Below are 13,017 nucleotides of genomic sequence, written 5' to 3' on the forward strand. Positions count from 1 at the left end.
ACTAGACAATCGAAAGTACTTCAGTCAGTAAGTAAAAGTTTCTAATTATTTACTTAATATTGACTGCATGTCGTGTTTAAATACACAAAAAAGTGTGTATTAATTTAATACGGTACCATACTTTTTGTTCTGGCATGCAAAGAAAATATACTCCACTACATAAACAAGAAGCATGCAAAAGAAATCAAGAGGATGCTCTTCAACTCTTTTATGAGCCTGAGGATTGCAGCCAATGGTACTTGGATCCATTACAGTGTCCTACAAAGGCGCACGAAAGGAGGAGGCGTGAAAAAGAAAGGGGGACAACTGTGCTGTCTTCAGAAGAGGAAAAACTAGTGGAAAGAATCAATATTTGCAGTGAATGGGGTTACCCTATTGATTCCATAACATTGAGGTTGCTAGTAAAGGAATTCCTTGATAGGAGTGGTAGGAGGGTGAAGAAATTTAAAAACAATATGCCTGGTAAGGACTTTGTGTATACTTTTTTAGGACGATACAAATCAGAATCACCATTCAGAATGTGTCAAAATATTAAAAGATCACGATCAGGCATAATAACTGAAGTAATCAACAAATATTTCGAGAATTTCGAAAAATGATTAGAAGATGTTCCTCCATCTAACATTGTTAATTACGATGAAACCAATTAGAGCGATGACCCCGGCAAGAAAAATGTGATAACAAGGAGAGGGTGCGAATACCAAGAAGGAGTGATAAACTCTACTAAGGCATCTACCTCAGCGATGTTTGCTGCAGCTGGGGCTGGGAGTATACTACCCCCTTATGTGGTATACAAGGCCCTTTATCTTTATGATAGCTGGAGGGAGGAAGGACCTGCAAGCTCACGATACAACAGGACCAAAAGTGGGTGGCTTGATAGTTTTTGCTATTCTGATTGGATTGAGACGGCGGCTCTGCCTTACTTTAGAAGATTGTAAGGTGTAAAATTATTGATTGGTGACAACTTGTCAAGCCACCTCTCAGTAGAGGTGATAAAAAATGTAACGAGAGTAATGTGAAGTTTATCTTTCTGCCTAGTAATTCAACTCATATTACCCAACCCCTCGACGTTGCTTACTTCCGCCTCTTAAAATGTATTGGCGTTCTGTTTTGGGAGAGTGGAAAAATGGACTAGGAAAGTATGAGGCGACAGTCCCGAAGTATATAACAATGCATTTAAGGATAAAACCATGAGACCTCCATGTGGTTCTTGCCTGTATAAATGTGGGAAGAGAATCAATAGTGATTAGAGAGAAAAATATTAAATGCATTTGGGAGCTGGGAGATATTAATAGGCAATGTGACTTTATTTTGAAAAGCATTGAACAGAAACCAACCGCGCGGTCAAGATTAAGGACAACCCATTAGTCAACTGCTTTGAGAGAACAAGATGTGAGAGGAAGTAAAAATTAATAATCTTCAATTAACAATTATCTTCTTGCAATAATGTACATATATTTGCTTTCAAGATATATATCAAATCATAATTTTATGATTTGAAAATCATTAGGCCTATCATAATTTTCAATATAACAATTATCTTCTTGCAATAATATATATATATATATATATATATATATATATATATATTATATATATATATATATATATATATATATATTTGCTTTCAATATATGTATCAAATCATAGCTTTGATCTGCTGATTCGTCAACATTCATCAATCAATCTACATTGACATTTTTTTTTCTTCTTTCGAATAGTTTTGAGTTGGGAAGAAGATATAATTATTTTAGAAGGTCTTGCATCTTACTCTTATGATTACTGGTTTCATTTGGATTTGTATTAGTGACAGTAATTATTGATTTTGGAAGTAATTAGTGACAGGTACAATAGAAATCACTCAACATAAACTCCAATTCAAGAAGAAATGTTTCTTACTACCACTACTTTGAAGTGAAAGGAGAAAAAGAGAGGGTTTGACGGAAATTTTTCCTGAATACACTCTCAATTTCGAAGCAGATGGTTAAAACTGCATTTGCAAAGAGGAATATTGTGATCAACTCAGTCAAACCTGACAAAAGAGGCATAGTTCAATGTAACAATAAACTAGCAGCTATAACTACAATAAACTACATCAATCAAGTCAAAGAACATATAAATTAATTTCTGTGTTGAGTCAGTATTGGCGGTAAAATTATAATAGAAATATTTTTAATCCTCACTCAATATCACAAAAATGTATGTTCTATATTTGGAGTAATGTAAGGAGAAAATATAAATAGTCCTGTTGTGGAGAGAGAAAATATTGCTCATCAAGGAAGCAATAAAGTTACTCAAAGCGTGCAGAATTTCATCCCAGAAAAAGTGAGAGAAGGATAGAAAGAATTCCACTTTTTCTCTGATAATTGTGGCGGACAAAACTTGAACAGGAATATTGTTGCAATGTGTTTATATGTTGCTGCTGTGAATTCCAAGGTAAAAGGTTAACCACACATTCCTAGAAGAAGGACATACTCAAAATGAGGGAAGAGAATCAATAGTGATTAGAGAGAAAAATATTAAATGCATTTGGGAGCTGGGAGATATTAATAGGCAATGTGACTTTATTTTGAAAAGCATTGAACAGAAACCAACCGCGCGGTCAAGATTAAGGACAACCCATTAGTCAACTGCTTTGAGAGAACAAGATGTGAGAGGAAGTAAAAATTAATAATCTTCAATTAACAATTATCTTCTTGCAATAATGTACATATATTTGCTTTCAAGATATATATCAAATCATAATTTTATGATTTGAAAATCATTAGGCCTATCATAATTTTCAATATAACAATTATCTTCTTGCAATAATATATATATATATTATATATATATATATATATATATATATATATATATATATATATATATATATTTGCTTTCAATATATGTATCAAATCATAGCTTTGATCTGCTGATTCGTCAACATTCATCAATCAATCTACATTGACATTTTTTTTCTTCTTTCGAATAGTTTTGAGTTGGGAAGAAGATATAATTATTTTAGAAGGTCTTGCATCTTACTCTTATGATTACTGGTTTCATTTGGATTTGTATTAGTGACAGTAATTATTGATTTTGGAAGTAATTAGTGACAGGTACAATAGAAATCACTCAACATAAACTCCAAATTCAAGAAGAAATGTTTCTTACTACCACTACTTTGAAGTGAAAGGAGAAAAAGAGAGGGTTTGACGGAAATTTTTCCTGAATACACTCTCAATTTCGAAGCAGATGGTTAAAACTGCATTTGCAAAGAGGAATATTGTGATCAACTCAGTCAAACCTGACAAAAGAGGCATAGTTCAATGTAACAATAAACTAGCAGCTATAACTACAATAAACTACATCAATCAAGTCAAAGAACATATAAATTAATTTCTGTGTTGAGTCAGTATTGGCGGTAAAATTATAATAGAAATATTTTTAATCCTCACTCAATATCACAAAAATGTATGTTCTATATTTGGAGTAATGTAAGGAGAAAATATAAATAGTCCTGTTGTGGAGAGAGAAATATTGCTCATCAAGGAAGCAATAAAGTTACTCAAAGCGTGCAGAATTTCATCCCAGAAAAAGTGAGAGAAGGATAGAAAGAATTCCACTTTTTCTCTGATAATTGTGGCGGACAAAACTTGAACAGGAATATTGTTGCAATGTGTTTATATGTTGCTGCTGTGAATTCCAAGGTAAAAGGTTAACCACACATTCCTAGAAGAAGGACATACTCAAAATGAAGGAGACAGTGTACACAGTGAGCGTCTTCAGGGATACACTGCTCCAATGACTCGAGCAACCCGCGTTTTATGGGAGCTTTTGACAGTTCATCACCCGGTCGCCATCTTTGATTTTTCTCGACCGGGTCAGCATTCGTGACCCGACCAAAAATTACTGGCTACGAAGTTCTAGCTCGAGTCACCCGGAATCGGAGCGCTCCTATTGGTTGATAGTATCGCGTAAACAACGTAACTAAATGCAAATATGGAGGATTATTACGAATACAAACGTAAACATGAGTAATGTTTTTGAAGGCATATTTTATAAAATAATTGAGAAGGAGGAAATTTACACATTATTGACTGGTAAGTTTATTATTTGCATTATTGACAATATTATTAGTTTAGTATGAGTATTATATTAAAATATATTAATTTGTGCTCATGATGTGATCTATCTAAAACTGTAAGGCTTTTTAGTGTTCATCAATGAAATTGTGAATATTAAATATAATATTATTCTATGTGGTCATGAAAGTAGTTATTGATCCATTTGAATAGCATTGAAATGTTTACTTTTGATTTAGGCTACTTCTGTTTCTTCTTAGATTTTTATTGCTGTTTAACCTCAATACCTATTCGTATTTTGTTTATGGCCTAATTTATTAAAAAAATAAATTGAATTTCATTATCAAATTTCAGAATACTTAATTGGCTAAACAGACTTAAACCTAATAAAATTCACTCATTTTTATTTCATTAGAAAGTTTGTTATTCTATGGAATAGGCCTATGCATAATAAAGATGATAGAAATTATCTCTTGCTTTCTATAAGAATAATTTTATTTGCTATGCAGGTCCTCTGCATTGCATAAAGATTAATTTTAATTTAAATTCAACAGCTCAAGTACTGAAACTTTATGATTTTTGTTTTACAGGCAGCCTGGACTTCTTCCAGTCCTTTCTGAAAGAAAACTATGGCCACATCGAGATGGCTGGTGTAGCAGCAGGTAGGCGCTTTCATGCAATCCTCTTATAATATAAATTCTATCACATAATAATGATTAGTAATAGTAGTCAGATTGGTATAAATAATTTTACCATATTCTGCTGCTATTTTTGTAGAGACTGTGATAATTTACGATCAGCTAAAAACTTGGAGCTTTTACATTAGAGTTGCCATTCAAAGTTTTCAACAAATTATGGCAATATGTTGAAATTACAGCAACATTGCTTCCTCAACTTGTAAAAATCCTTCTATCTAACATGATTTTTGTTTTCCATACAGTGTCGAAAACACTGAGAAAGTTGCCAACAAAATTTTCCTTTATAGCAAGTCCATGCAGGCTATGCTCTCTAGGCGAAAATTTGACAGCTTTTGTTGCTCCACATTGTTTGAGAACAGTTTTTCAAGATAATTAACAACTTTTTTATAGAAGAATCTGTGAAAACTTTGGTGTACATCACCACAACACCAGGCATCGAGAGCTGTTTGACGTCCCCAGGGTGCGCCTCCAGAGATCGCGGGTATGCTATAGGAGTTCAGCGCTACGCTACTTAACAGGCTGCCTGCAGGGGTGAAGCAGTTGGACCTCAGCGGGTTCGAGAGAGTTGTGACCGGTTTTCTGAGAAACAGGGCTTATTACGATGTCCAGGAATATGTGAATGATGACCTGTCTCAAATATTATCAGGCTAAAGTGCCATTATGTTGAAGAGCAAGGCCTCATATGATATAATATTTTTTTCGATCTGAACTTGATCACTGCCATCTTGATCATTTTAGTGTTTTTTGTTGTTATATTTGTTTTATTCATGACATGACGCCATCGATCCTACAATTGTGGGTAATGGATGAAGAAGAAGGTATAAAGGTGTATAATATGCAGCTTTATACCCATTGCATTTTGAAAACTTAAACCAAGCTACTCCACAATTGAAAGAAATCTGTTTTTTTAATAATTAGGCTATGTACACATGGTAGCGTCGCACCGCGCGGTTTGAGACGCGCGTCCGACCGCGCGGTGCGATATACAATGGAGCTAATGGCAGCGTCCACATGCACCACTCACTCAAATCTGGACGCGCCGCGCACTGCGCCGCCCAGACTTTCAACCTGAACCGCGCGGCGACAGCGCAGTTCCCAGTACACTACAGTCAGTTGGACTGTACATGAGAGCAGTCGGACGCGAGTTTTCATCTAGTTCACTTGTTTTGTGTAGTGATTTTACAGCAACTCTGTTCAGTGTGCAGCCATGGAAATGAACAATTTTGACACAGAATTGTTTATAGAAGAAGTAAAAAGTCGACGTGTCATATGGAATATGGCGAGTCCTGATTACAAGAACAGGGTGTTGAAGAGAACAGCTTGGCAACAATTGGTAGAAATATTTTGTAACGAGGATACTACAGAGGAAGAAAAGAAAAATCTTGGTAAGTAAAAATATTTTTATTTCAGATTAAATTTACAATATTTGTTATCAAAATACAAAGTAGCCTACAGATATAATACATTTATGTACAGGATAAACCACATTTGGGGAACTTTACTACTTTAGGTCGTTTAAGTATTTGCTTACACCATCTTATCCTACCATGATAGTTTACCTTCTGCGATGAAATACCGAGCAAATCGGTCCCTCACCTGCTTCGCGAACATATTCGGCCGTGAACCATCTTCTACACCAAGGTCCGCCAAAGGTGGCTCATAAAGCAAATCTTCATATTTGTACCCATCTCGCTCTCGTACGTAGTTGTGCAGCACACAACAGGCCAATATTATACCGTTGGCCAGTTCCAAACTGACATTTAGGGGTCTATGAAATATTCTCCATTTGTTCGTCATTATGCCAAAAGTACATTCAATGTACCTACGAGCTCTTGATAGTCGATAGTTGAAAATTCTCTTTGAATGAGACAATTTTTTTCCTGCGTATGGGCACATAATCTGTTTTGACAAACCGAAGGCGTCATCCGCAACAAAAACATGAGGTAAAGGTGTTGCATCCACATTTGAAATAGGTTTTCACTCTGCAATATTTAATGTACTTTCTGTTAGTTCTTTAAAAAAACAATGAATCTTGAAAGATTGAACAGTCGTTGCTCTTTCCATAAGACCCGACGTCCACAAACAAGAAACGATAGTTGGAATCACATACGGCTAACAGCACAATAGAAAAGAAGTGTTTATAATTAAAATAGAGAGATCCTGTGTAACTGGGTTGTTGGATTCGAACATGTTTGCAGTCTATCGCCCCAATACAGTTGGGCAAGTTGGTATTTTTGAGGAATTCTCTGCTTACTTATTCCCACTTTTCTCTTGTGACTGCTGGCATACACATGTTTTTAAGTTTATCGAAAATTACACCACAAACTTGACGAAGCACATTTCCTATTGTTGATTTTCCCACTCTGTGGTTGAAATGTAGTTCGGCATATGAACATCCTGTCGCCAAATACCTCAAAATGTTAACACTATGTAATAACCAAATAAAATATATTAGTTTTCAAACTATGTAATTTTATTTTCAGGAAATACTTTGCAAAAGAGATGGAAAAACCTCCGTTACCATTTTTCTAAAGAACTGAAAAAAAAGAAGACTATGAAGTCAGGATCCGGGGCCATCAACCATACTCCCTACATCTACTTCACACGTCTTCAGTTTCTGGAAAGTTGTGTATCGAATAAGGAAACAATCAATAATTGGGAAGACGAAGACACACAAAATACACAAGTTGAGGAAAATGAAGCAGACAATGAAGATGTGGAAATCAGACCTGCCGACACTCCCGCTACAAAAGGTAAAAAAAGAAAAGCTCTAGACCCAGTCGAACAACAATTTACAGATATTTTAAATAAAAGCATCTTACTAAGAGAGCAAAGCATTGATAAAAATGAGGAAGATGAAGACAAACTATTTTGTCTTTCTTTGTAAAACTTGAGAAAGTTCCTGAACACGGCCGAATTGGAGCTAAAATTAAATTGCTGGAAACTATTCAAAAAGCTCAAAACTTTTACAGCCCCGCTCCAATTATTCTGGAACCGATGAGACCTAGGTTTAATCCAAATCATCAATATCAAGGACAATTCAATGAAGCCGGGCCTTCTCCTGCTCCTCCTTCTCGTTCGGCTACAAGCTACATGCAAAACAACATGCAAAGTTCGGTTACATCACCAAATTATAGCTACTTATCGGATCAGAGCACAGACATATTGGAACTGTATTAAAGAATTAAGTTCCGCTTATTCAAAATTAGTCTGTCATCATTTTGTTGGTATCAATTTAATGTTTAATAAAAGTGTTCACAAAAAAATTTCAATTGATGTTGTAATGTTACTTTAAATAAAATCACAATATTGTTTGTTCAAATGTTTAAAATGTTAATGTGATACAACTTGAAATAAAACATACCTCAATGTGATGACGAGCTTTTCTTCAGGAGAAATGCTATCCCTTACAAAGTTCTCACTTGATGCCAAATCGTCTTTTACGATCTCCAACTACTCGTCAAAAGATGAAATCGACATTCGAAAATAGTTAAAAAATTTGGGTTCGTATTTCCTCAAGTTAGGGTAAAGTGTCACAGAAGCACCATGCGTTAATCTATCGGTCAAAATAGGATGAACCCAAAAGTTTCTTTGCCTTCGTTTTCTCGCTTTATATCTACGATACACAAGCCACATACATGTTATCTCTTCAACTTCCATTGCTAAACTGGAGGTGGACGCCGCGTATAAAACGCTCGCATGTGTACAACTGCAGAATTTTGGACGCACGTCGCACCGCGCGGTACGATGCTACCATGTGTACATAGCCTTAAGAAGATACAGAGAACAACCTAGAAGACTTACAGTAATAGGGAAATCTCTAAAACTATGAGACAAATAAAATGTTTAGGGAAATTTGTAACTTTTAATTTTCCATAGGATAGTCAGTATTTGATTGAATGACAGTATTTTATTGGTGTCGCTAACATTTTGCCAAATTTTCTACGATGTAGAAATATATTCAATAATTTTTAACAAAATTTTTAATCTAATTATGCAATTGTATTATTTATTGAAAAGGAAATTTACTTGATAAGTACAATAAATTGATTGTTCTAAAGAAGAATGAACAATTGATATTACATAAGATATTCTGGTATCAGCTATCCTCTATAAAAGGCAGTGACTAGGCAGAGAATCGGCAACGTTGTTCTTCTATATTACTCTTCTGCCAATATAACGTGACCTCACTATAGACGCGTTTCTTCTATTTTATATGCTCATGATTATAACATTATTTGAGCTACTCTTCCGGTGTAATTTAATCAAGTTTCTCTGTAAGATTTTGTAGCCAAGCTTGAAGTTTCCTTCTTGAACAACTTCGAAAAAGTGGCACTGATACAGCCTGTTTGAGAGTGATTTATATCATATTGAAAATTCAGAACTACGATATATTATATTAAAGCAGCACAAGTTAAAGCTTTCAACAGCGCTATCTATCTGTTTAAAGGAAAAGTGGTGTAAGTTTCCACTAGTTTGTCTTCTTTCGTCTTCTCGGAAACCACGTTTCCACAGACCGAATCCGATAGCCTACAGTCAGCACTGTAAAGATATTAGAAACACGTGTAGGCCTACGTATCGAAACTATATTTTATCTGAAATTGGTGGATAATATTAGTTTTAGCAGTATTATTGATAACAGTGAGCCAAGTATTCTCGGCTACAATGGCTCAAGTAGTGACGAATATATTCCAACAGACCGTGAACTTTCAGGTAAGGTTATGCCATATCAAAATTATGAATCTATCAATTTGTCCATTTATCAATTCATTTAATTTTTTATTTGGTAATACTAGAGTTGAAAAAGCCAAAAAATATTAATAAAATGATTTGGAAATGGACAAAATCAAACTTTACTTGGAATTTGAAGCCAAAAATACTTTGGCAATTACAGTTTGGTTGCCATGGTTATAATTTAATTTCAATACTAATTGAAAAATGGTTGCAAACTGAATTATTCTATTATTGTATTGCCTTCAATTTCATATTCATGTTGTTTTTTTAATAAAATACTAGTAAAGTTGTTTATTGTGATATTGTTTGTTGTTTTTTTTTTATTGGAAAATGAAACTCATGATTGCACAATATGCAATCCTATAATATTATAATAGGACAGTTCTGGGGTAAGTAAATGCTCCGTCATATCAAACGGAACTTATACAGATTGGGCTCTTTCCTGATAATTTACTTGAACAAAAATGTAATTACGTTGTTTTGTAATTTGGTACTATGAAATTTGGGTATCAGGAGCAAATTATCATTTATAATATCACAAATTATCATTATATATTGCTATCACTGCGGCTTTACTGAAATTATAGGACATTGGGGATAGAATAAAAACCTTTAACCATACAAAATACTTTTATTATTAATTACTGTATATTGCGTTGTTTCAGAGGAAACAGATTCAGCAGACGATAAAGAAGATGCTGAAGGTGCAGGAATGAACGATAACAGTAATGGGAATGGTGAACCAAAACGAGTTCGCAAAAGGTCAAGAGGAATAGGTAAGAGAGAGGAGAGAAAGAAGAGGAGGAACCTTGGAGTATCATACAAGACTGCTAAAGGAAATATGGTTGTTGCAAAAATGTTTCAAAATAATAATTGCAACTGCGAAAATAATTGTATGGAAAAGATTTCTATTGAATCTCGCGAAAGTGCTTTCAAGTCCTTCTGGAAAATAGGGACTTTTTCTGCACAGAACGCTTTTTTGTGTGGGTTGATCAAACAACAAGAGCCAGTTCGTCATCGTCCCATGTGCAATTCTAGAGCACAGAAATCTACTACCAACATCTTCAGTGTGATTCTTATTGATGGTAAGAGTGTGAAAGTGTGTAAGAAGTACTTCCTTGATACATTCCAAATTTCTGATGGTAGAATGTCAAGCTTTGAAAGTTGTAAAAGAAGGTGAAGCACCAGGTGCAGATAATCGTGGAAAAAAAGTCCCTACAAACAAAATACCTGAAGAACAGATGGCAGCTGTAAGGCAACATATTTCCTCTTTTCCGGCATATGAATCGCATTACACAAGAGCACATAACCCAAATAGGAAATTTCTGTCAGAAAATTTGAATATTCGTATGATGTACAACCTGTACAAAAGTTATTGTATTGAAAAAAATTTGAACCCAGTCAAGGAGCCAATCTATCGGCGAACATTCAATACCGAGTTATTGTGAGTACAGAGTAAGTGTGATATCTATAAAAACAAGGTTGACTTCATATTTGATGAGGAAAAGAAAAGAGCACTTGACATGCAACATGAACTTCATTTGAGGAAAGCAGAGAGTGCTAGGAAAAACATGTTGGCTGACACTGAGAGATCGAAATTAGACAATTCTTTCTATTCTTTTACTTTTGATCTTGAAAAGTCCCTAGCATTTCCTAAACTTACATGTCAAGTTGCTTACTACAAGCGGAACTGCTATTTGTACAACCTTGGTTGTCATGAGCTTTCAACAAAGCTTGGTTTTATGTATTGCTGGGATGAGACTGTTGGATCTCGTGGTTCTCAGGAAATTGCTGCTTGTGATGTAAAACACATACAAACTAGAGCATCTTCAGCCAAGCAGGTTGTTATGTACAGTGACAGCTGTACAGGTCAGAACAGAAACTTTAAAATGGCACTGACATTGATGAGATTTATTCAGAGAGCAAGTAGTGGAGAGGTTGAAGTGATTGATCAAAAGTTCATGCAAAGTGGACACTCGTTATTGCCTAATGACTGTGATTTTGCCAGTATTGAGAATCACAGTAAAACAAGACAAATTTTCTGCCCCAGAGATTGGTATGAAAACATTGTCCAGGCCAGAAAGAAAAATCCATTTCATCTAAGTGTAATGACTGGATGAAGAACATATCAAGCCATTGCAGCATCAGTTACAAGAAGCCTTTAGCAAAGCTTTCAGAAACTCCAGTAAGTCTGCAGAGCAGAGGTTACAGATAGCCAACAGGAACAGAAAATGCCGGAGTTTCCAGGAAGGAGAGATGGTCTACCTATATGACCCAGCCCTGCCACAAGGTGACAAAGAAATGGCATCATCCTTGGGTAGGACCTTACCAGATGAAAATGAAGATATTGGAAGTGAATTATGTGTTGAACTTGTCAGATGGTCGACAAGTGGTTGTCCACATCAACAGGATGAAACCCTGCCTAAAGAGAGAGACCACGGGAGAAGAACAGAGTGGTGCAAAAAGACCAAAACCAACCAGAGGAGGAGGAAAGGATACCCCCAGTGCCTAATCAAGAAGACAACAATGAAGAGGAATATCTACTACCAATCCATTATGAAGAAGAAGAACGGAGGGAAGGTGGTAATGTTGGAGAGGATCAGATACTCCAACCAGAGGATGATGATAATAATGACCTAGAAGATGAAATCTTCGATTTACTCAGCCTGGACGTGCCTACAGATAACCAGCATGATGTCACTTATGTACCTGATGAAGCAAGAGATGATCCACTTAGGAACAGATTACAATCTCTCATGTAACTAGATAGCAGATATGCAATCAGTTCTTGAATTGAGTAGGGGATTGGTTATCAGGATGCTAGACGGAAAGAGTGAATGAGAGGCTTTGTGGAGTATGAAGCAAGTGAATAATTAAGAAGAAAGATGAGAGTTTTGAAATAATGATGGACCTATTGTTGCAGGACAAACTACTCCCTCAGAACACAAGGATTTAGTCTAAGGATTTAGGAGCATGGTTCATATGACAGGGGAGTGTACTGTTGACTGGAGACCATTGGCAGATTGTGGTATCAATTAACATGACAGAGATTTGTCAAGGCATTGGAGAGCTGAGGGCCCTCGTGAAGGCTGCTCAGAGGACATGGATGGGAGCAAGCATCAGAGTACCCGAGTAAGGAGTATATCAGGAGTTCTTGAAACACCTGATAAATTCAGGCCTTCAATTGGAAGAGGCTGGGCAAGCCTTGCGGGACTTGTTGCCATCTGGACGACCACATAGAGGTCTGCTGAAAATTGGAGGGAAGGTGATATGATAGGAATGCTGTTTGGAACAGCTGAGCAAGAGGATGTGGAACACTTGGAGAGAACAATAGAGCATCTGAAGGGACAAACAGCAATGATTGTTCACCATTAACATGAGCATGTTACAGTAACCTGGCAGCTGAGTGAAGAGGCTAAGTAGAATACAGATTGAATTGGACAACTTGCGACCAGATTAGGTGAAGAAATTGGAGCGATTGGCATGTGGGCAAACAAAGTGGATAAGGCAAAGTAAAGGAA

General features: G+C 35.8%; 2 protein-coding genes across 2 annotated transcripts in view; one reads left to right on the plus strand and one right to left on the minus strand.

Moving 5' to 3' along the window:
* Positions 1–2,885: 2,885 nt before the first annotated feature.
* Positions 2,886–7,649, plus strand: LOC111055173. Its single transcript, XM_039422884.1, has 2 exons — positions 2,886–6,147; positions 7,246–7,649. Exons 1-2 carry the CDS (start codon positions 5,970–5,972, stop codon positions 7,647–7,649), a joined length of 582 nt encoding a protein of 193 aa, XP_039278818.1. The 5' UTR covers positions 2,886–5,969.
* Positions 6,781–13,017, minus strand: part of LOC111061354 (NF-kappa-B inhibitor-interacting Ras-like protein 2) — a 42,377-nt gene continuing 36,140 nt past the window's right edge. The window contains exon 5 of the transcript XR_005570892.1: positions 6,781–7,173. The gene's annotated coding sequence lies outside the window, so the exon portion shown is untranslated. The remainder of the gene's footprint in view (positions 7,174–13,017) is intronic.

This window comes from Nilaparvata lugens, chromosome 3 (genome assembly GCF_014356525.2).
Source record: "Nilaparvata lugens isolate BPH chromosome 3, ASM1435652v1, whole genome shotgun sequence".
NCBI classification, from domain to species: domain Eukaryota; kingdom Metazoa; phylum Arthropoda; class Insecta; order Hemiptera; family Delphacidae; genus Nilaparvata; species Nilaparvata lugens.